General features: G+C 46.5%; 2 protein-coding genes across 2 annotated transcripts; both read right to left on the bottom strand.

Moving 5' to 3' along the window:
• Positions 1 to 107: 107 nt before the first annotated feature.
• INSL5 (insulin like 5) lies at positions 108 to 1,860 on the bottom strand. Its single transcript, XM_075424525.1, has 2 exons — positions 1,686 to 1,860; positions 108 to 349 (listed from the first exon to the last, which is right to left on the bottom strand). The coding sequence occupies exons 1-2, from the start codon at positions 1,858 to 1,860 to the stop codon at positions 108 to 110; spliced, it is 417 nt and encodes a 138-aa protein (XP_075280640.1).
• Positions 1,861 to 3,239: 1,379 nt separating this feature from the next.
• Positions 3,240 to 22,520, bottom strand: DNAI4 (dynein axonemal intermediate chain 4). The gene is made up of 17 exons (XM_075424273.1): positions 22,454 to 22,520; positions 21,768 to 21,924; positions 20,715 to 20,905; positions 18,531 to 18,640; positions 18,149 to 18,305; positions 16,577 to 16,716; positions 15,227 to 15,385; positions 14,545 to 14,739; positions 13,018 to 13,268; positions 12,338 to 12,424; positions 10,498 to 10,649; positions 9,275 to 9,432; positions 8,960 to 9,081; positions 8,169 to 8,267; positions 7,289 to 7,515; positions 6,346 to 6,499; positions 3,240 to 4,563 (listed from the first exon to the last, which is right to left on the bottom strand). Exons 1-17 carry the CDS (start codon positions 22,486 to 22,488, stop codon positions 4,519 to 4,521), a joined length of 2,439 nt encoding a protein of 812 aa, XP_075280388.1. The 5' UTR covers positions 22,489 to 22,520; the 3' UTR covers positions 3,240 to 4,518.
• Between the last annotated feature and the right edge of the window lie 497 nt (positions 22,521 to 23,017).

Below are 23,017 nucleotides of genomic sequence, written 5' to 3'. Positions count from 1 at the left end.
AATAAAGCTACAATTAAAGAATGCAACTGAAATAACTGTGGTTTATGTCATGATGATTTTAATATGTGAAAGCTGCGATGCTGAACCTCGTCGGCATCTGCGGCATCTTAGCACAGGGAGCGGAGATCTCGCTCGGTGCAGCCGACGCTGCAGCAGGATGTGGTGAGCAGCTTGGCTACTTCGCGCTTTTTTAGCGTAGACATTTTCCTGGCGCGTTGCAAGTCTCGCTCTGTCTCGGGCTCGACGCTGGGGATTTCTTCACTGTCAGCCTCCAGCCTCTGGTCTGCATACAGCGAGGAGTCGGCGTAACCGGTGCTCTCTTGAGAGGAAGGCAGGGCATTTTCACTCTCTGTGGCATAAAAATTAGAAGCTATAAGTTAGAAGTCATGGAATCATGAGTAGTTTATAATATTTCTCTTTTCTAGAAAGACAGACCAGCTAGGGAGCTGAAAGTGCTGTCCTGCTTGTTTCTGTGGTGAGCAACCGAGAGGTGCCCGATCACTGACCGCTCACCACAGCAGTAGGAAAACAGATAGACGAGGTATTTGTTCTGTGATTAAAGCGTTAAAAAAACCAGTAATTTCTGGATTTATATTGAAGAGTGTTCTTTGTAGGCATAGTTGCCTTATGAGTCTGACACTGATAATGCTTGTTGCGAAGGGTAAACCCGTGTCAGCAGCGCTGGACCAGCGTGTTAACCTGGAACCGCTGGTGGGTTTCCTGCAACGCAGATGTTACGTGAAGGCATCGGATGCCCCACAGTTTCAAAGTTCCTGGATGTTGCCACTTAAATTACGCTTGCGACTCGTGTGCGTTTTAAATACCACAGCACGACAGGGCGCTGCCTCGTGGAGTTTGTAAGGGTGCGGTGGTTCTCTCGCTCGGTTCAGCAGCGGAGGTTCTTGTCCTTTAACAGACTCTCAGGCAGGGTGTTGCAGGTGGCATCGCGTTTTATGTGTGCTGAAAGCTGCTGCTACAATAGAATTTTCAAAAAAGGCAGGTGTTACTGCATGGGAAGTGTGGAAAGCCTCTGCTCCTGTCATCTGCCTCATTTATTTTCTTTTTTTCTGGTTATTTTAACCTGCCAGAGCACAAATTTCTAGCAGTGCATGTAATGGCTGAGTTTTCTGACTTTATCTAAAAATGTGCCAATTAATATATACAACACCATGTGAAGATATTTAAATTGCAGAGTAGATATTTGACAGACTGTAATTTTAATTATAATATCTTTGGAGTTGTTAATAAGGCTTCTGCTTTCCAGTGGGGAAGGAGTGTGCTGCTGAAGACAGCGGTGAAACTTGCACCGACTGCAGCAAAGCTTGTCCCCAGCACTTCAGGTGTCACGGCGTAGAGGTTTTCAGTGAGAGCCTTGGCCTGAATTTGCGGTTCCTCAGGTTGACTTGGAAAATCTTGCTGTAAATGTTACTTATTTAGCAAAATAGCGTGCTAAACTAAGCCAAGCAAGCTGCAAGGTAAACGAAAACCTGAAGCTGCACCCCGTGGCTTGCTGTCTCTAAGCAAAGCCCGCGTGGCTCGTGTGCTGTTCTGGGAGCAGCAGGAGCCAAGGGCGCAGCTCAGCCCCCGGGTACAGCCTGCAGGCGACGGGGCTCTTGCGGCTCCCCCGGGAGCTGGGCACACCTGGCAGGGGGTGGCAAGCCTGCCATGCATTAATTAGCACTTACCAAACAGGTAGGGGTAATCTGGCAACTGCCTTCTCCACCGAGAGCCGCCGCAGGTGAAGACGATGGCTCTGACAAAGTCTCTGCCGCAGAGCTTCACGGCGTTCGCCTCGCCTTTCCCTTCGGCCGCGGCGATCAGGAGGGCGAGCGAGGCCAGCGCCAGCAGCGTGCCCCTCATTCTGCCGGCGCCGTGCTGCAGGGCCGCGTCGGCAGGGCGAGGCGAGGCGAGGTGCGGGCTGCTGCTGGAACCCTCCGCTTTATACACGCGGCCCGTCCGCTCCACCGAGTAACGGCTCGTTCTGAGGATGGCTTAATGTTTGCTAAGGAGGAGTTAATCGCTTGTTTCCAGTAGCGTGTTAAGTGCTTCGGGATGTGTGCTGGGGTCTCGGTCAGGTATTGAAGACTGAGTAACACTACGTAGCTGCTTTGCTGTAGGAACGTGTGTAGTATAACATGTTTATAGGGTACAGGCTTAGATCAATACTGTTAATGTGTATGTTCTGCAAAAATGAAAGGGTGTTTATTACACGATTTGGAGATAATGGGTTTTGCCTCTGTGTCCCGCACAGCTGTGCTACCACAGCCTGTTGCCCGGTCGTGCCTGTTGTCACCGTTTAAGCAACACCAGGTCTTTTTCTCTTGGTGATCCCAAGCTAAAGGGGAGTTAACTTCTTCCAGTGGTGTCTGCAGCTGCATACCTCTTCATTACCCCTGCCTTGTTCTCTTGCCAAGCAGCCCCATGTCAAGCTGGCAGCGGCGGATGCTTCGGGGGAACCTGCCAGCGCCGGGCAGTCACGATGAAATCACATGCTGAGGGGTTTTTTGTGGCAAATGTAGGCATCTGAGCCTGCAAAAGCCTTGCTAGGGTGATAGGACACGGTCCTGCTTTGAGCACAGTGGGCTCGCTGTAACAAACCGCACGGAGCGGCGGGGCTGTCTGACAGCTTGCGTCCGTCGGTGTTTGCCTCCCGGGTACCTGGGTGCAGGGGAGCAGCCCCGCTGCCGCTGCACGGCTCACGTATGTCTGCGGTGAGGCCTGCGGACGCGGCCCTCGCCCAAAAAGGCGTAGACAAGAGACGAGGTGGCTGTAAGCACAGCATGGAATGGCTACGGATCGGTCTCCTGGCTGTCCTTTTCCTTTTGGCAGTATCTGAAAGACAGGAGCGGGGTCACTAAAGCAGCGTGGAGCAGTGTTACTGTGCTCTGGGAGCAGAGGCTGGCAGGTTGCTTATGCTGCCATGGATGTTGTTGGCTGCAGTTGCTGTAAGCGTCTATAAAAAATTCTTGCAATAAAATGCCTGAAGGAGAAAATTTCTCAATTAAGAGGTCAGAAATTCTGTATTTCATAACCAAATACGTAAGGAACTTTGGAGATCTTTAGCTCTTCCTAGCACCACAAGTGTTTTTCAGCACCATAATATTAGAGTTAATTAGTTTACACCATGTGCAGGGTGAATTATGATGTGTTACAGCCTTGACGGAAACCTTGGTTTTTACCAGTAGCATCAGTAAGTGAATAGTCATGACCACCGAAGGAAAATATATGGTGTATTTTGTTCAGATTTTTAATAATGATTAACACATGATTCACCTTAATGGGTGTCTTTCTTTGCAATGCGCAAAGATTAATTTTATGTCCAGGGTAAGCTTGCATGTTCGCTGTAAAATGCGCGGAACACAGGAGGAAGTGGCTGCTAATGCATCACAAATGATCTTTAACTTCAGCGATGTGTTTAAATGTCGGACGTTTACTGTCAGGCTAATGAGAGAGGCTGAATGTTCCGTGTCTATAAAATACGTCTCGCTGCGTAACGCTTTCGAGAGCAGGCAGGTGTTGCCCCCGTCAGCTGGCAACAGCTTTTGCATCGCCCGGCTCCTGTGCCGGGGATCCCTGCTGCACCGAGCAGGCAGGAGGGCCGTAGCCTAGACCTGAGCCTTAATTACTCGTCTGCGGAGACGCTGCGTGCTTGCTGTGAGCAGTCGGTCTCTGAAAATCCTCTGAGACACCACGGTCCACCTGGTGCCTCGCTGGGTCCTTTTTTCTGTTTCTTCTGTTCTGCTCTCAAAAAAGACTGCCCGGACAGCCCAGCACTGCCTGCCTCAAGCAGCAAGGCGGGCGTGAGCCAGTGTTCCCCGCAGCTTTTGGCTCTCCAGCTGCTGGGGGGGATGGAAGTCAGTCCTTACTCCAGGACCACGCTGTTACCTCGCGGGGAGGGGGGGGCTTTCAGAAAAGGGTCAGTGTGGAACAAAGCGACTTCAAACGGCGATTTCACATTATCCTAATTTGTCAGGGATTGTTGAGAAAGCTGGTCTCTGCTTTTGCCTGGTGTGGGATGATCTGCAGCTCGCAGGAGCACCTGACGCCACTCCAAGCTCCGCGGTGGTTTGTGGGCCGACAGACAAGATGGAGCGGATGGAAAGTCCGTGCATTTACTGTAGGATTTCAGAGGGAAGATACAGACCGCATCTGGTAAGGGCCTGGGCTGTATTACAGAGTGGCCTATACAGGAGGTGATTCTGGCATTTCTGCTTTTTGAGTAACCCAAGGAGAAAAGACCTTGGAGGGGGAAAAAACAAGGAGAAAAAACCCCAAGGAGAAAAGACTACGGGGACCTTTCCTTTCCCATAGCTGTATTATTGGGAAGGCCGTCTGTGTGCTAATGCTGGTTGTCTAATGAGGGGGACTTCCAGGGGAAAAGTTAGAGCCTTTGGAGGCAGTTTCTAACCAGTATGGTTTCAAAGAGAAATTTTAATGATTGAAAAAGAATAAATGGTTTATGTTAATACTGCCGTAAGTCTTTTGTGCAGTTTACCAGCTGGTACCATTTAGCTACTGTTAAACAGCTACAGCAGGACCAATTATGTCATGCAAGGTTCCAACCTGTAAAAGAAGAGGGGGAAAAAAAAAGAGCTATATGACAGTGTAATGGCAGTGTGAGACATGCAGCGATCCAAAATTCCTGTTTGGGAACGGAGAACAGAATTGCTTGTGCAATGAGCATCCAGCAGGCAGACTAAGGTAGTCTGTTTTACGTCGGCTGGTTCTCTGGCATTCTGTTAATACTGTGCTTAGCTCTAGCAGTGCTCCTTGAAAACAGCACTTTTTGGCAGGCCTGCTTGGATTGCACTTGTAGCATCATACTGAGCCACGTACAAACATAGATCTTGTTTATAAAGGAAATTAATTTTCAAGATGATACATGTGTGGTAGCTGTACTTTGAGGTGATTGCCCCTGAAGTAATTATCTCCCTTTCTCATTAGCTGTAGTATGGACCCTGTCATGCTAAGCCTTGTACATACCTAAGCCTAGGAAGACCTTGCTGTTAGCAGAAACAGGAGCGAAAGAAACGGATGATGCGGGGAAGCGGGGCTCCCTCTGCCTGAAGAGGCTCTGCGACTCGGTGACCAGCTATGCCACGTGCCCAAAGTCTGTGAAAGTGAGCACTGCTGGTTTTAGTCCTGTTCTGGTGACATACCCAGCAAATGATGCCTATACTCTTATTAACTGAGCAATTTCTCTGCTCAGAGCACTTGGGCTGCTTCGTGGTGATTTGTAGGAAAGAATAAAAACCCCACAACAATGGCCTCACTTTTGGTTTTCAAGGGAAATCTCTTTTTGCTCTGTGGTTTACAGCTCTGAGGCTGGTAATTACCAGAATTCCTAAATGCAACGCTGACAGTTGTGAATTATTAATGCTTGATACCCTAAGAATGAAGGCTAGATTAGCATCAGCATTTTCATTCTTTCCAACTGAAGTTTAGTCTTTTGCACCATGTAACTCAGAAGGGAATACAAAACGTACCAGTCCCACTTTACAGACTGGGAACCCAAGGCCAGTAAGCCAAAGCCACTTGCTCAGGCTGAATGGACCAAGGGAGCGGTGCCACCGCGGGCCACCTGCGGAGAGATCCTGGAGGAGGGATCCACCGGGTGCTGGTACCCAGGGTGTACATCAGGGTTTTGTGCTGTGCACCAGGCAAGGAGGGCCCAGTGGGGCTCTGGTGTAAATTAGCACTGATTTATGCAAAAGGGAACAGCAGGGGTTCACAGTTGGCATCCGTTGGCTTTTACACTGCGGCTGACACGGAATCTGTGCAGTGGTGAGTGGAAAGGAACCTAGCTGTAAGGCAAGTCACATTCCCACAAGGCCTCTAGGGCAGAAGAGCCCTCGCGGGGATAAGCCGTGGCTTCTACAAGGATGCAGGCAGCGCGGAGCCGAAGGGCTGGCGGCTGTGCTGACGCCAACAGAGGGAGGCTGTCTCCGTGGAGGCCAGGAGATGGCCCGTTGTTGCTGTGCTGGCAGCAGGTAAGGGCGTCCTGCCCAACACAGTCACCCGCAGACTGCAGTTAGAGGATGCTTCACCATCCTGCCCTTCCCCGAATGTCCCTCGCAAATCCAGCTGTGGCGAACCTCTGGATTTGCGATCAAGTGACACCTGAAGTTTGGCGTTGACTTAACTGTTCCTGAAGTTTCTACTGGTATGGCTTGCAGAAGAGCAAGAGCCACCTTCGGTTTTAATCTGGATATGGAATGGTATCTGATTCCACCTATTTCAATATTTATGAGCTAGAGCTTGAACAGAAACCCCTTTCCGAGGACGGAAGCAGCAGACAAGCGTGCAGGCCTGTGAGGACCGCCACCTCTTCCCAGTGAACCGTACCTTGCTGCTGCTGGGAGCAGCCAGGTTCTGCAGCTCAGACACACTGACTTCTCCCTTACTGTCTCCGACGAGAAGGCAGTCGGCGTTCTTAGCAAAGAGGACAGACGTGAACTTCACTCCTGGGTTGGCAGAGCGAGAGAGCACGGGGTTCAACCTGCAGCCCCGCAGAGGCAAGAATTAACAGGTCGCATTGCATTTGCCCCAGTCTGCTGCCAGGTAAAGCCTAGCAGCAATGCAGGCCTGGTAAGTGTCACGTGTTTCACTTTTCATGTCCTGGATTAACTCAAAAGCTGCGAAGTGAAGCAGTGTTCTGTTTGGTCTCTACCAGAACAAAAATCCCAGCTGCTATTAACTAAGATATCCTGGTTGCCTAAAATCTGTCCTATTGCCTAATAGGAGTGGTGGTGATGCTTAATATTTTTATTACATGAATAATTTGCTTTTTTGCTATCGCAAGATGTGGCAGGTCCCCTGCTCCACTGTGGACTTCATGCTGTCATTAATACTGAATAGTTCAGAGCAGCAGTACAGGGCCACAGATTAACCAAGCTGCAGGTGAGATGTGCACCTGCTTTACAGTAGTGGGAAAATGTGAGAGGCGTCTGAACTTCTGACCATCTTAGCTTTATAAAAGGTCCCAAGTAGCTCAGTTTTGTGGTTTTTCCTTTTAACTACAGCAGTGGTAGAATCTATGATTTCTGCAGGAAAAACACAGTTTTACCCTTTATCAGTTCCACAAGGCATCCAGCTCCTTCTCTTACAATCGCAATTCTCTGTTGCCTACCATCTCCTTTCACAAAGTGAGTATTTCAAAATGCAAGACGTTCAATAACTAAGCAAGCAAATGGCGTGGAGCTGTCATGATCTGATAACAATGCTGATCAGGCAATAATGCGTAGCCTTTGTGCCATGAAGTTTTACTTTGAGAAAAGTAATTACTTACGTGCTGACGCTAAGGTCCCAAATTTCGACTCTGCTTTCATTCACTGCTGCAAATACGAAGGCTGATTTTGGAGACCACATAATGTCATGAACAAAAGCGGTGGCGGAAGTGAAAGTTAAAATGGGCATCTGCGAATCCTGGTGCCACAAAATAATGCTCCAGTCTGCAGAGCAGCTTAGGAACATGTCAGTGCTGAATGGATTCCAAGCGACTTTGTACACAGGACCCTTGGTGTTTGGGAAGAAACAAAAAAGAACTTTGTGTTATTCTAGAGCTACGGCCTCACAGGGTGGTTTTCAATAGTGACCTTTCGTGGAAATCCCTGACTGCTCTGACCTTAACAGCAAAACCAGCATTGTGTTACGTGTACCCATAGGAAATCAGGACGCAGCCGATGTGGTAAGACAGGAGAGGTCTTGGGAATAAAAAGCACTCAGCTGCTTCTGTCCCTCCACCAGTTGTTAGGAGAAGCTGGTGCTGAAAGGGGAGCTGCTTGGGTGAAGCAAAGATTGTCAGAAAAAGAGGTGCTGTAAGTTCTGCCATCTTTCTCTGAGGTAAGACTATTCAGCTGTGGTTTGCAGGACAATCAGGTTACTGATTGCTTTCTTAAAATAAAGCCAGAACTAAAGCTTTAAAACAGTTTCTGGTACAAGTTTTAATAAATGACTTTTAAAAAAAAAAAATCCTTATAGTGTAGAAAGTAATCCTGTAAGACTGTGATGCTTTGTGCTATGGGAATTCACTCCTAATACAAGAAAAGAAGTTTAGGTTTCTTTTGTTGCAGATGTGTTGCTTAGTAAATATAAGCAAAGAAGCTATTACGTTTGTGAACTTAACTGAACAGCTTCTGCTGTCATTACTTTTTCTATGCATCACTCACCTTATGGCCTCGGTACGTTTCTAGAAACTGCTTACTGCATGAACAAGAACACTTGTGGATGTGACCCTCTTCTGTTCCAGCAAGATAAAAATTAGAATCCTGAAAGAAAGGTAAAAGTAGCCTAAATGGCATTAACTTATTTATCACTCATCCAAAAGTACGTAAAGGACTGGATGGGTTTGGCAGTGACAGTCCTCTGAAGATCTAAGGTGGGGTTGCCAGGATGATGTGGTGGGCCGCTTGCCTGCGTGCGGCAGAGGTGTATGTGCAGCCCATACAGCCGTGCCCGAATGCATCGGATCTGCTCTGCGTGTTCTCCACCTGTGCAGAACAGGCACTGTGATTTCTGACTCCTGAAAGCCTCGGACTTTCTGCGATCCACATGGGCGAACACATCAATTCTCCAAATAGTCCGAGGACAAAATCTTCAGCTGGATAAGGGGGAGAAGCACAGCCATCTAAGCCGTAGGCTCGGGAGATGCTGAACGGTCAAACTCTCACTGATTTGATCAATGCACAGAGGAAAGCTACCCTGGCCCGCAGCAAACGTGAGTAACGTGGCTGAAATGATACAGTTGTTCACACTCAGGGACTACTTGCTTGGTTTGCCATACCATCCGTTTTGGGTAAAACTGTTATTAGCCAAGAAGCAATTTGTTTCAGAACTAAATATGCTTTAAATGCCAGTGCCAAGTCCCAGGCTAGTGCATATTAAGGTAGCTCCAGCTGAGGATCTCACCCCTGCTGCACAGTTTACCTGGATAATACTTTAGCCAGGACGGACTTCCTACCTTTGGATGGAAGTCAAAGCACATTCCAGCTGCCTGCTGAGATATCAGAGCTTCACGTTTCCTTTCTTTCTCACCTGGTAATTTTTTCTTCTCACTTTCTGTTCGCTTTATTTTCATCAGATCTGTGCAAATAGCAAGAAGTTTTGTCAAACAGGGATGTGACAGTGCTATGAACGTTTCTTTGGGATGCTCAACAGCTCTGAAATGTTTTGTGCATGATAACTGGTATAAAAGAATGTCACCTGAAATAAAATGAAGCAATTGCAATTTCAGGTATTATCCCTCTGCAGAAAAGCTGCAGGGCAGAACGCTTACCAGTGCAATCTAGTCTTTTCTGTATCAGCCACTCGGTTACGCGGCCATCTGCTGAGATGCAGATTAATCTCTCTTTTTTGCCATCTTCTGTTGCACCTCTGTCCTGTTCCACCCACCTCAGTTGCCATACAGGACCTGTATGTCTATTTAAGGATTCACTGGGACAAAAGATGCGCATGATAAATCATATATGAACAAAACCAAGACAATATATATGAAAAGTAATTAACCTTTCACATTGTCATGAACGTCAAGTCTTATGACAGAAATGTTGTTTAGCTTTTCTTTAAAAAAAAAATCTGAACACTGGCTGTTTACTCCAGGAAATTTTTTCTTTCATCGATCATGTTTGATATTTCGTTTTGGGGCACTGTTCATGTGCTGACACACCTTTTGTGGCCACTTGAATCATGAAGTCAGTCTGCACTTTATAGGGGAGTGCCCTAGACCTGGGGAGCTGCCCTTAGGGCATGTCTCCCTGATCACCCCCTCCCCCTCATTTTCTTCTTCATTCCTGTTTATCCCTTGCCGATTCTGGTATTCTCTCCATTTTTGGCATGTGGAATCAGTGAGAAAACAGCAAAAGCTACCACTGGTCTCCCATAAGGATTTATTATCTGGGGCAGGATTGTCCTAGTTAATACATGGAATATAAAATTATATATGGTGGTAACTTGCTACATTTTCTTAAAAAGTCAGAGCACAGCACTCATTTGTTTGACTTTTCCAATGTGGGGAACTCGCTCTGTGTGCGCAGCAGCGGCGCAGAGTTTCGTACCCCAAAGAAGGACCAGTGGTGTTAAGGTAATGCAAGCGTTTATCAGCGGAAGTAAGAACAGAGAATGGTGGCAGTGCAGAGGGAGCAGGGCCGCGGCTGAGGATTTGGCTGTATCGGTGTAAGCAGGCAGATGGGAAATGTCTGGGTGGCCCACGCTGGTGCTTCCAGGCATTTATGCGTAACCATAAAGTTCTGTGTCCACAATTTTGCTCCGGAAACTTCTAGTGTTTGAGAGTATTCAGTGTTTATGTAGGTATTTCCAGTCAAAACTGCAAGATACTGACAAAAGCTGGAAATGAAAAAATTGTGCAACACCCCTGAGCGTTCAGAAGCCTTACTTCTCAAGAGTTACTATTCCCCCAGCTTCTCAGCTGTAGAGATTCTTCTATTTGTTATGTGCTAAGACGTGACCAAGGTGGGAGGACATGGGAAATCGTAGCCTTACCTGCTGTCCAAAAGCGCAGTGTCCTTACAACTCCGTACATTATAGATTGCGACAGAACCATTGGACATTCCAACTGCCAAAAGGTTCGGGCTTGCCATAGAAAAATCCAAAGCAGTAACACTGTGCTCACACCGGAAAATACGCTCTGGCCACTGACCAGTAGAAAAAGACAAGAACATTTTAAGTTAGTTTCTCAATTTACCTCAGTCTTCTCAATACTGGATAGTGAATCGCCAGGCTCTGTTGGAAAATTCAAGTGCTGATGACCATAGTGACTACTTCTAGACAGAAACTAGGTACTGTATTCTAAATGGTTCAGTTTATTTCTTGCTACAGCTGATAAAATTAGGAAAAAATAAAGACTATGCAGAAATATGACACTGTAAAATAAGTTAGATGGGCCTACTCCAAATATCTAAAAATCAAGTTCCCTAACATTCAGCTATGTGGGGTTTTTGTTTGACTGAGGTTTTTTTTATAACAAACTTGGCATTTTGGAAAATTTCTGCCGTTGTTTTCCATCTGGCAATATGAAGGTAAGTACCTTTCCAGTTACAGACACTTAGCTGCAGATTAAATGCAACCTAACATACTTCAGGTCATCTGTAAACTGCTACTTCCATGTGGTTTCTCCATGTAACCAAACAACTTACTCAGCTCTGTTGTAAGATTAAATCCTAAAAGTCGCTGCACTGAGCTCTTGAAATGGAAGCAGTAGAGTGTTAGTTTGCAAAGAACTGTATTTCAGTGTGTGCGCCAGGTCTGATTTCTTAAGGTTAGGGACTTGAGGACTATGGTGACACCAGGGAACCCAGCAGTATTTGGTTGTTGTTGGCGTGATCCATATGCACCAAAGACGTGACTCTGCATGCTTTAAAATAGTATAATACACAGTTTTGGCCAAGTGAAGCTTGTAGAACAAATCAAACTAGAGTTGTGTGATTCGATGGCAGTCAGATGGTTTTTACTGTGTCACTTTGTAACTGAGATATCCACGATCATTTTTAAAAATGGCTAGTTTAGAAAGGATCACTTTTCAGATGGGTATGTAAAGATATAAATATTACATCTATGAAATCTACTGACTTTTTGACGGTATTATGAGAAGTGAGAGTAGATAATTATATTATATACTTCTCACTTTTTTCCTTCAGCCTAACAGAATTTCATGGTGCAACAGAAAATGGATTGGAAAAGAAAATCCTTAAATTTAAAGTACAGATGTTCTCTGTAATGAAAGTTTGGAAGCATTGAACTAACGGTCTATAGATTTTGAAAAACAAAGGGTAAATTAATTTATTTTCACTTCTGCTGTGCTCAAGACTTTTCCAGCCTAAAAAATATTTTCTGCACACCTGGGTCTACCCACAGTAATAACGCAAGAGTCTTGGGGAGGTTGCTCTAGGATGGGAAATGGGATGGAGAGATCTGCGTTGCTAAGTTGCCTAGCGTAGACTGGCGCTGCCTGAGAGCTGCCATCACCTGTTGGTTGTTTGGTGGCCTGTGTGCACTGGGTTTAGTTCCTGCGAGCAGATGTCCGTGTTACCAAACCGCCAGCGCAGCCAGCACCTCTGCTGCGAGTGTCAGCTGAGAGGAGGGACAGGCACAGAAACTCAGCTGCCTCCGGCAGGCACTGTCCTTGGGTCAAGATTTCAGCACATCGCTAGGTACTGCGGTCGGAATCAGTTTTCCAGAAATGTGTGCTTTGGGCTAGCAAATTCAACCTTACTGGCTAGGTCTTGCTTTTTGAAACAGAAGAGGGGAAATAAATAAAGCAGAAATAGTATAGCAGAAAAATGCATTGAAGAGAAAGAAAGAAAATAAACTGGCTGCTTGTTACCATGGGGTTCTTCAACGACCAACAGCAAGCCAAGCCTTTCTTCTGTTCCTTAAAATCAAATGCTCCGTACCCAACAGCTAGAAGGTCCTAGAAGCACAGATTAACAGATATATCTCAGTTTAACTTGAAGTTCAGTTGTATTTTTTTAACAGGCAACTTTCTGCTAACAGTGACTCTCGGTGCAAAGTCTGGAAAAGTAACGCTTGTGTCGTATGCAAGTAGAATTAACACGCAGGAAGAGCAGCATTTCAGAATTTCTAGAATACTGGAAAGTGGTTCAACTAAAAGTGCATTCATAGCCACTATCAGTTGTGTTTGCAACATCCCCTCCCTGGCCATCATAAAAATATGTCCCTTTCCAGAGATGAATACACATTATACTGTAACCATATTTTAATGCGCACTATTTAATGGAATAGGTAACAATACTTCTACTTTTGTCTCCCAACATTAGCTGCAAAAGGAGCTAGTACAGCTGTCCAACCGGTAGAATAATGTAGCCATGTTGTTGTATGGAAGGACAAAATGCAGAGAGTGGGATGCAAAGACAACCTACCTGACTGTAGGGACCTCTCTGAGATCCCTCCCACCAACGTACATCAAAATCAGGAGTTTATGCACACCAACAACTGCTTATACCATTTTGCAAACAGCTTAGAAGACACGATTTGTTAACTCACTGGGTTCACTTTGCTCCAAGCCATGCTGCTCACAGTGAGACCGTTAGTTAAATCACAGGTATATGACCACAGCCATTCCAGTCTGGGAGGCACAATTTCTTCTGGGGTTTTATTTAGATCTGACAGAATTGATGGGTCAAGGAGTGCTTCCTTCTGCTCTTCCTTATCCTTCTTTTCCTTGCCATGTTCTTTCTGTTCAGCTTCTTTCACGGCTGCTACTGTACCACTAGCGTCTGATGTAACGTTGGGATCTAAAATGCACAAATATGGTAGAGTCTGAGTAGTAACACCTCATTTATCTAACTCCGGTCATTCACATCAGAAGAAAAATCTGCCCTTCCAGCAAATAGTTTGCAGCAAAAGAAATAGTGAAGATTTGAGGAATTAAGACATCCTAACTCCTAAAACTGTGGCTAACATGTTGACAGGGCCGCAGAAGATGGCTGGGTTAGGCTGCAGTGTGCCAGTTACGCTCCAGTGTTTAATGAGGGGATTTAGCTACCCAGCAACAAGTTACGTGTTTATGTCCACCTCCCACCAGGAATGTTCCTAATCTCTCATATTTAAAATTTTGTTTAAACCAGGATGTTTTCAAGTTAGGTGCCAAATTTTAAAGATCCACACTTACGCATTGGTGCTGTAACACTGTAGCTAAGTTACATGATGCTGTAATAAGTTGCCCATTACTTAGGAAAATTAAGTGTAGAGCATATTTTTAGACTGCATTTGCTCAATACTTTTTTTGTTTGTTTGCTCACCCCTTTATTTTACGTAAATTGATGTCAGATCACTGTTAACAAAATAAGAACACAATAACTGCCATATTGTCAGAACAAAACTCCTGGCCAGCACCGTGCCCCAGCTGTAGCTAGTTCCTGACGAGTGACAGAATATAACAGGGTCATTGCCTGAGAAACTGAAACTCTCTATGACATGAAGCAGTGCAATACAGTAAAACCAGTGTGAATCTGCCTTTTTTTTTTTTTTTTTTAAATCCCTGTGTTGAGGTGGAACTCCTGTAAAAGGTAAAATATTATGGAGCACTTGGGTCCGGGTAATGCCTCTTACAGTCTGCAATGTATGTATTTCATGTTAGACACTGAACATCTGTCGGGCTGCAACTTCTGTTTACCATCAGTCTCCTTATAAAATACATATTAAAGAAACGTAAAAGGCATTCCAATGCAAAAAATGGTTGGAGAAGTAGCAGAATTAATCTGTATCTTCACTGTCGGGAAACAAGCCTGACTAATATTCTGAGTAAGTCTAAGTTTGTGGTGATAAGGGGGGATGAGCCAGTTCAGAATTCATTCATTCAGTTCTTCCACAAAGTGTTGTAGGGATGTCTGTTAAAGTGAGCGTAAAACTGCAAAGTTCACATTGATATCTCACAAACTCTCCTCTCCTTTGTCTATTTCTTAAATGACCTGTTGTCTGTAAAGACATGCAAGGAGGGACATAACTCCATGACTTTCAATAGCACGCAAAGCCTTGTGCTGAAACCAGGGCAGCCAGTAAGAAACAAACCTATAAGGACAGGAAACTGCCGGTAAGCTGCAAGTTTGGGTTGAAAAATGTTCTCCATTAGAATCCTCTCCATGAAAAACAAATCCTGCTGAAAGTTTTCTGATGTTAATATAGCTTCTGAGTGGCATTCCTCCTCTTCGTGGATTCTGGCAAGAACAGCGCTTTCGGAAATCACTATAGAAGAAGTTGTGCTGCCTGACAACAGATAATATGAGAAAAAACAGTTTTAACATGATAATACTTTGCATGTAAAAGTCAAAGGGATAAGAAGTCTCCTCCTCCTCCACCTGCAAAAAGCATAGAAGGATCTATCTCATAAAAAAATATTTGCGTTATTTTTTCTTGCTTTAATTTTGTTTTATTGCTCAAATACTCAGTACGATGAGATACTTCTGGAATTTTTTGCAACTGGTGTTTTGCTTCTACTGTCCTAAGTGAGTTAGTACCAGCAAACTTTGCCACTGACTATTCATTGTTCTTTAGCATCGTTTATGATGGCATTGTACAGAAAAGGTCTTGGTGCAGACCTGTCCAAGATTCTTTAGCAAACTTTCATTTTTTGAAGTGCCAGACAGGGAGACGACGCATTTTCGTCATGTAGTTTTCACCACGCACCATAGTGATGTGCATGGTGTAGAAGGATAAAGACACAGCGGAAGTGTAAACCTGGAAAACATGTTACCTCCATCAGAAGAGACAGATGTAGTGTGATCGTGCTCTTTGGTTGTACGAGGTTTGCTGCTTCTCCCAGTTGTGGCTCTGCTAGCTTCTGCTTTCGACACAGGTTCTATTTCCAGGACATGAGATGAATCGTACAAGTCCCAGGAAGTGACCATCACCCCTAGAAATGAATTACACGGCATCGTACAAGTCTCTGGTTCTGGTACGTTGTAAAGGACTAGGTACAGCTGAGCAAAGATTTAGTTTTTATAGGACCCTCCCAGCTGTTTGGCGGAGGGGCTTTGAAACCAGCTGCGGGCGGGACAAGGCTGCAGCAGGAGCTGTTGCGCGATTGCAGAGCTGCGCCAGGGTCTCTGGGCGCGTGGCTGCCCTTCAGCAGGGCCGTCTCCCGGTGAAACAACGCTCCGCAACCTTGCCTCTGTGGGCTCAGCTTCCCAAACGTGGGCTGGAATGAGCCCTGCTGACGCGCAAGGCGCACAAAAAAGGGGAAGGTAGGTTTTCAAATCAGATTAATACCTATTTTTACTTCTCCTTTTGATATACTTTTTTTCCCACTCATTTTACATACTCTAGTGAGCACAAAGGAAAAATGTTTGGGACAGCATTCCCCATAGTTTTCTTTGGCCTCCTACACAAAAAAGTGTCCGCAGTGAGGCAAAGCTCAGCACGCGCATCTGAAACCTAGATCTTCGTCTGTCATTTTTCTAGAGCATTGTAGCTTGAACATTTTGTAGAATAACACCTATTTTATGAGGCTGCCAAGATCTGCTTTCCCCAAGATTTTAAACCTCATAATAGAGGGTCTCTGCGTTATGGCAAAGAGAAATAGAAACCAGTGTCACTGAAATGTTAAGGGGGAAAAAAAGGAACTGTGTCCTTTCATATTTCAAGAGCATAGTTGAGTATTCAGTGAAGTTTTGCCTCCTGCGAAGCCCCCTCTGCTTGCAAAGTGCTGAGGCAGGCAGGGCACCGCAGCTCTCAGCTAGCGTAATGACTATTTTATTGCGACGGATGCAGCGTACCCGTACCAACGTTCAGGTTTCAGGAGGGGCAGAAAAGGCCATGGCAAGTCACGCTAGCCTGTCTGAACTTAAAGCTCTGGAAGGGAAAGTTGAGGAAACATCTTCTTCTTAGAGACAGAAGAAAGAAAAAAAACCCCTTCCACAGTGTCCTGCCTGTGTGCGGGGAGTCTTCTGAGGTCCCGTGATCTAGCTGAATGCTAGAGTTTTCCCAAATAAATATTTAATAAGTAAACTACAGGTAATAATAAATCCAACTGAGAGTACAGTGTAGTAAATGAAAGCCCGTTCTTATTAAATACCCTTTCCTATTTGGTACTCTGAGAGTTTACCTTTATCTTCCACGATGATTTTGTCACATTGCACTTCCTTGTTCTTTGCAGCTCCGTTAATGGTTTGCATCATTTTTTCTACAAAGTGATCATTGCCAGGTCTATTTTTGCAAATCTCACTGTAAATCCTATTCCGCTCCCTTGAAAAAAAGAAGGTGTATACTGACTTTCTGAAAAATATTTGCATTCGACTTCTCAGTGTATTTAACCACAAGTTGAACAGGAGAGGATACTCCATGTCATAAATTTACTGCTCAGTTTTTTTGGATTGCTAGATTTTATTTCACTCTGCATATTGTCTTTCAGCAGCTGTTTCTGACCTTGTGTTGCTGTCCTAAAACAGAAATGGCCTGTAGAGGTAGGCATCAGCAAAAATCTCTACTCTGACTACCTGTGAACTGTGGTGGAATTCAGAGGGGTTCAGAAATACGTAGCTTTCATCACTTGGGCCCAAAAGGCAGTGCATCCAAGAGACAAAAATGAAACTCCTACACTTCTGTTTCGTCCAGCCCTCAGGTTCTGTAGGAATGGTCGGTGGGAACTGTGAAACTTCTCCTGTTATTTTGGTTTCAGTATTTTCACGGCAGACATAGATGACACCCAGTCTCTGTCCACCGACGGGTGCTGTGCTCAGGAAGAGCCACTGTCTGTTGCTATACAGCTGACAATACGTGCTGCATAGGATGCTCTTCCTCGTCCTTCTTCCCCAAAATCACACCAGTCTGATTCGCAGACAGTGGGGGTTGGAGCCCTACCATGAACTCTGTGTGTATGTGAGCAGAAAAAACCCACTTAGGTAAGGTGTTTGACTTGCCAACTGCAGTATGCTGCATCTCAGGCTTTGAGATCTACAGAAGCTGTGTGACAAGGCTATCGGTCTGACAACTGTCACAGAGAGAACTTTGCTGCACTCCAGCCCTGTCAGCTCCTGGGAGAAAGCCAAAAAACTACGCGTTCTGGGTTAACTCCCTACCAAAGTTAACCTCCTCCAGGGAGGAGGCTCTGCAGTGGAAACGCACTGGGTGCAACGAAGAGGAGGCACAATATTTGAACAGGCAAGGTCACTTGCAGTGGGGTGAGCTGCCTTCTAGCTGGAAGCATGTGAAGAGCTTCAGAGGAACCCAAGGCCTGCCTACTTTGCTTATATCTTTGTTATTAAGAAATGATCGTCTGTAAAGCTACACAAGAGAATCAGTGCAGAGGTTTGTGATTTCTTACTGATTTCGTTTAAATTGTGTAATTCATGTATCACATACTTTGCCATCTTCTCTTTCCCCCTTTCCCTGTGTGTTCTCTTGTCACTACCCCACTATTAACTTGCTAATCTGCCTTAATTTATCAGTGAAAGAGGGTATGAATTGGATCAACAAGATGGAGTTGTAAGGAATTTAGGCTGTCTTGTCAAAAGAGAGAATCGAGCCCAATATGGCTTTAAACAAAGGTGAAACAGCAAACTGTAGCAGTCAGCTCACTGAGCCTACGCGTGAGCAGCCTGTTCAGCACTTTGCAATCACCAGAAACTGGGTGTGCTGAGCACACTACATGCATGTACACAACTACCAGTATACATACAGAACTCTTCCAGCATCTTCTGATTCCACAGACACCGCCACAGGTGGCATATCCAGTATCCAGATAGTTTCCGTCTCTGTGAGGTAAATATCCACTCTCCTGTCTAAGTCTTCTTCTGTCAATTCTTCTTGTGTGTCCTCTCGCCTCACCTGCACATCTGAGAAATTATATGAGGTTAACAAGTGAGACCTGTTCTGCTCGAAATTGAAAAGAAGACAAATCAATTCTAAAAGTATTTTAACGATCAGGAGCCAAAACTTGTGAGGCACGGGAGTTCCTTTGAAGTGCTGGGCATCTCGCACCCACTGACTGCAGTGTCTCGCAAATCACAGTGCTCCCGAGAACTGTGTGAGTCTGTAATTACTCAGCGTATGTTCTTTACCAGATAAGCGAGCAGTTGTGTCTCGTTGAGAGCCAGGTTCTGCTATTTCATCTAGCACGGACTCAGCTGTTGATGTGTTTGAGGTAGAGGTACTGCTGCTTCCGTATGTCCTTCAGTAACAAAGAAGTAAGCAGAAACAGTATGTGAGAGTCCAGGCGTCAGCTGGCAAAGCACTGCAAAAACAGCAGCGTTGTTATCAGGATAAACCACAGAAGCCTGTAAGAGCACATACAGCGATGCTTGCATCAGAGAAGGCTTAGGAAAGAAAACCATGAAACCATGAAATAGTTTGAAAAAGACTTTAAAAGGAAGAATTCCTCTGACAGCATATCCTGAGGCATCAAACAGCTGATGGAAAAGAAGCTGTTGAGCTCTCAGATTCATTCTAAGCATATAATAACGTGAAGTGTTGGCTACCGACTGTGTGACAACACATACCCACAGACAGCACCCTTCCCAACCAGAATGAGGACCCTCTGGCGCCTTGCACGTGCTGAAATGCCTGGAATGCCCATGAAGCTCCTCTGAAGGGATCAGCTTGTTAACAAAACCAGATAATGCTCACAGAGGAGACAGCTGTGATGATAACTAGAAGTAAAACTCAAAACTTGGGTACGGTTGGGACGTTTGTCAGAAGATTGTCGCTTCCTCAAAAGCCATGTGGGCGCAATTATAAATATACAAAAGGCATTTGAAAAAGACAATTTTTAACATTTGTATTTAAAGCTAAAGTTAAATAATTTCATTTTGGTTTTTTAAATGAAGAGCTCTTGTCTCCGAAAAGGATGCATTTATTTTTCAGGAGATACCTTGTATTTGTAAGTCCTTTTTTTGGCGCGTATTTGCTCCTGGTTAATATCCTTACCTCTAGGATTATCCCTTACGATAACTGCCCTAGGAAACATGACAAAAAGCTGTTTCTCAAAGAGCAATCTCTTTTTCTCAGAAATCACAACAACATTAACGTTCACAAAGGAAACAGTAAATAATGCTTTTCTTTAACTTGTATATTTTTCCAGTGCTGACTTTACTAGTCTTTTAGTCCTTTTGCTTAAATAAATAGCATCTCCACTCCATACAGTTCGAGTGTGTTCGCACCATTGGATAAAGCGATGTGGTTCATTATTTTTCATTTTAAACACAAATAGTTATTTACCTTCTTTCACACGACTTAATTGAATTTGCCAGCCTGAAGATAAAACAGCTCGAGTCCATTGACTTTGTTTATTCCCTCTGCACTGAAGGTTTGTCAATGAAAGCTGGTCAGCAGTGAAACACGTAATGTAGCAGTGTTAACTCGAAAGTTTTTGTAGAAGAACATTTTTGGAAACGGATGCACATATGCGCCCAGAGGTAAAAGAAAGGATTCTTATTATGTGACAATACGTTGATATTTGAACTGAAGGAGTCACGTTTTTAAGAAATGTGGTCTGTACTGAAGAAGTGTCAATAAGACTGACAAAACAGTTTAAAGAAATGCGTGACTCTCCAGTGCAGCCAGACCTTTTGTCTCCAGAGCGTTTTTCCATACCCACAGCTAAGCAGGCATTGATATATTCCAGTTTTTGAAAAAACACGCCTGGGAAGGGCCGGGAGCAGCTGAGGTAGCTGAAGGGAGTGCATTCACGAGCTGCAAAGGCCCCTGCTCAGCTCTACAGCCTTGCTCAGACAGCCAGCACACAGCCTTCTCTACCTTTGAGATAGTGTTTTGTCGCATACGTGTCTAGAGGTTCCACCGTAACTTTGTGTGCAGGCCTAAGCACTGCAAAATCTGCTGTCTGGGTGTCTGCGTTGTTGAACTGTGAGGTACTCATCACCAGCTCTAAAAATGGTCCGTTCTGGTGTGCTACATAGAAAAAATGTGGTTTAGGAAGGAGCATTTGAATACAACTAGAAATATCACAGGAGTGTGTGCTGCAGTCGGCTTCCACCTGTCTGTATTAGCATTTCAGCAGCAGTTCTGACAGAGCCAGTTCCTGGCAGACGAATGCCATTTATTAGTTGCTATTCCTCACATTTTAAATGACGACTATGACCGGCAAGTTTCTGCATTTTGACAACAGCGCATAATTATTAACCCTGCACAGTTATTCCAGCTCCCAGCCTCTCTGAGGAGCAGCTGTGTGGCCGCTGCAGGGTAGCCACCCTGGGAGACAGGAGTTAAGAGCCAGCACGTTGACTCACCTTGAGAACGAACCTAGACTAGCATTCACGCCTGGTAGCTGATGCAGGGAAACAGAAGAGGGAAAACCAAATCCCGTGGCCCCAGAGTAAGCGCCTGGTGCTGAGAGCTTGCCCTGCCTGGGTACAGCGGTCTTTGGATGGGAATGGAAGAGTGGACGGGGCGTCACATCGTTTCCTTCATCATCAAAAACCTGAAGAAATAATGAAATAATCACAACAGTTTCACTGCGTTCCCAAAACCAGCAACAGTGATGACACTTGCAACATTTTGTCTTATCTGGAACAAGAAGAAGGCCCTGATGCAGGCAGGAACCTGAGGGGACAGACGGGTAACCCCGGTCTGCAAATGATGCCCGATACACACCAGGGCGGGGGCAGGGGGCTTGACTTGCCGCTCTCCCCTTAGGCTCCAGCCTGGAGGGGGCTGCCACCTTCGCCTGGGACTTCTTTGGAGCTCTCCTTATAGAAATGGTTGCAAAATATCTGGAGAAACTATGTTTGTCTCGCTGTCAGACCCACTTCTCCTACCTGGTTAACCCTAGTGCCTTTTTCAGCTGATTTATTCTATAATGACTACCAAGAGCGGCTTCCTGACCGCAACTATTCAAGTCAAATTCACAGCAGAGCAAAAGCGATGAAAGAAACAGTTCTGCATCTTTTTTTATTACACCGCTCAAAATATCCCATTGGAAGAAGGTATTCAGTAAGGTCTTTAAACGACTCGGGTTATGTTATGGGAATATTCTGGGTTGTAGGCAGAGGTCCTACTGTCCACATATCTCACAGAGATTTGAAAAAAAGTAGTTCTCAGATTAGGAGGAGAACTCTTACTCTATTTTGAATTTTTTTTATGACTCTTGCAGATTGGTTTTGGTCACTAATTGTCTTCATTTCAGAATGGATTAAGCTCTTGGATCATTTTCTTTCTCCACAGCTCCCACCTTCCAACATACCTTTTCTTTCCTCCCCCCTCTCCCACTTCCCTTCTGACCACTTGTACCGCCCGCAGCGACTCCCAGATGGGAGGTTCGTAATGGTGTAACCGGCTCTCACCCGGACGGCACGCTTGCTGCCCGCGAGAGACGCCCTGCCCGCAGCTTTGCCCTGGGACGTTGTGGAGCAGCTTCGGTGGCTCCCTGCTCCGGCTGCGCAGATGCCGCTCACGATGCTCGCTCGCCTGTGGCTGCCAGAACTTGCTGCCGATCCTTGCCTGAAAGCCACCGGAGATGTTCTGTTATGGTCAACAAAATATGAACCACCAAACACCGAATTACTGATCCCTTAACTTTCACCAACGCTTTAAAGGATTGAAGCCGTTGTGGTTGTTAAATAGTAAAGGGTTTCAATCCTTTAAAGCATTCGGTGTGATGGCCGTGGAATTATGCAGCTCCTCCAGGAAACCTCCCCTCAGCTTCTCGGGAGGCTTCCTAAAGCGGTGGCAGGAGGGGTGACGGGGGGGCGGGCAGCGCCTGCCGCAAAATAAAAGCCTGGCAGACATTGGACTGGTATTTGGTTTTCTGGGGCTGAGCTTACAAACGGGAACCGGTGCGGCAATACAGCGGCAAGGGACGGGGCCCGCGGCGGCCTGCGGGGCCGGTTACACCGGCGCGCTGCGGCCCGCGCTCGCCCGCGGCCCGCTCAGGCCGGGACACCGGCGGGGGCCGCCGGACGGAGCGCCGCGCCTCGGGCCCCGAGCGGGCCCAGCCGTTGGGCCGGCTCCCCGCCCCGCCGCCACTCACCGGGAAGGCCACCGGGCCCCGGCGGGGCCCTGCATGGCGGCGACGCTAGGCCGCGGCAGCGCGTCGCGCCGTAACCATGGCAGCGCGCCCCAAGACGCGGCGCGGGGATTGGTCGCCAAGGACGGCGCCGCCGATAGGGCGGGCCGAGGGGGAGCGGGGCCGCGTTCTCCTCCGCGTCCGCCCGCCTGAGGAGGGACCGGCGGTTCAGCGCGGGGCCGCGGCCTCCCCGTCCCCGGGCCCCTCCGTGCCCGGCGGGGCTGGGCCGCCCAGCGCCCGCCTCGCCTCGCCCCCCGCTCGGCCCGGGGCTCCTCCCCCGCCGGCAGGCCCGCGGCAGCCCCCGCTCCCGCTTTGTCACTGAAGCACAAAGGTCCTCGGCGGCCCGGGGAGAGGGGATCTTCCCTCCGCCCCGCCGACACGCTCGGCCCCGGTGGCGGGGGTCGGGGCAGGGCCGGCCTTCGGCGGGGAGGTTTAGGGTTCCCCATCCCCTTTGCTTGAGCCGGTGAAGTTGCATGCGCGGGCGCTTTCCCCCCAGCGTCGCCCCGTTTTCGAGGCTTTAAAATGCGG

The sequence above is a fragment of the Opisthocomus hoazin genome, chromosome 6 (assembly GCF_030867145.1).
Source record: "Opisthocomus hoazin isolate bOpiHoa1 chromosome 6, bOpiHoa1.hap1, whole genome shotgun sequence".
In the NCBI taxonomy this organism is placed as follows: Eukaryota; Metazoa; Chordata; class Aves; order Opisthocomiformes; family Opisthocomidae; genus Opisthocomus; species Opisthocomus hoazin.
The sequence above is the reverse complement of the archived record's forward strand: the minus strand, read 5'-3'. Positions and strand labels throughout refer to the sequence as shown.

Coding starts and splice junctions, on each gene's coding strand:
- INSL5 (XM_075424525.1), bottom strand. CDS start 1,860: ATGAGGGGCACGCTGCTGGCGCTGGCCTCGCTCGCCCTCCTGATCGCC. Junction 350..1,685: donor AGATTACCCCTACCTGTTTG/GTAAGTGCTAAT, acceptor TTTATGCCACAG/AGAGTGAAAATGCCCTGCCT.
- DNAI4 (XM_075424273.1), bottom strand. CDS start 22,488: ATGCAGGGCCCCGCCGGGGCCCGGTGGCCTTCCCG. Junction 10,650..12,337: donor GGTCGTTGAAGAACCCCATG/GTAACAAGCAGC, acceptor TCTACTGGTCAG/TGGCCAGAGCGTATTTTCCG. Junction 9,082..9,274: donor GAAAAGACTAGATTGCACTG/GTAAGCGTTCTG, acceptor CTATTTGCACAG/ATCTGATGAAAATAAAGCGA.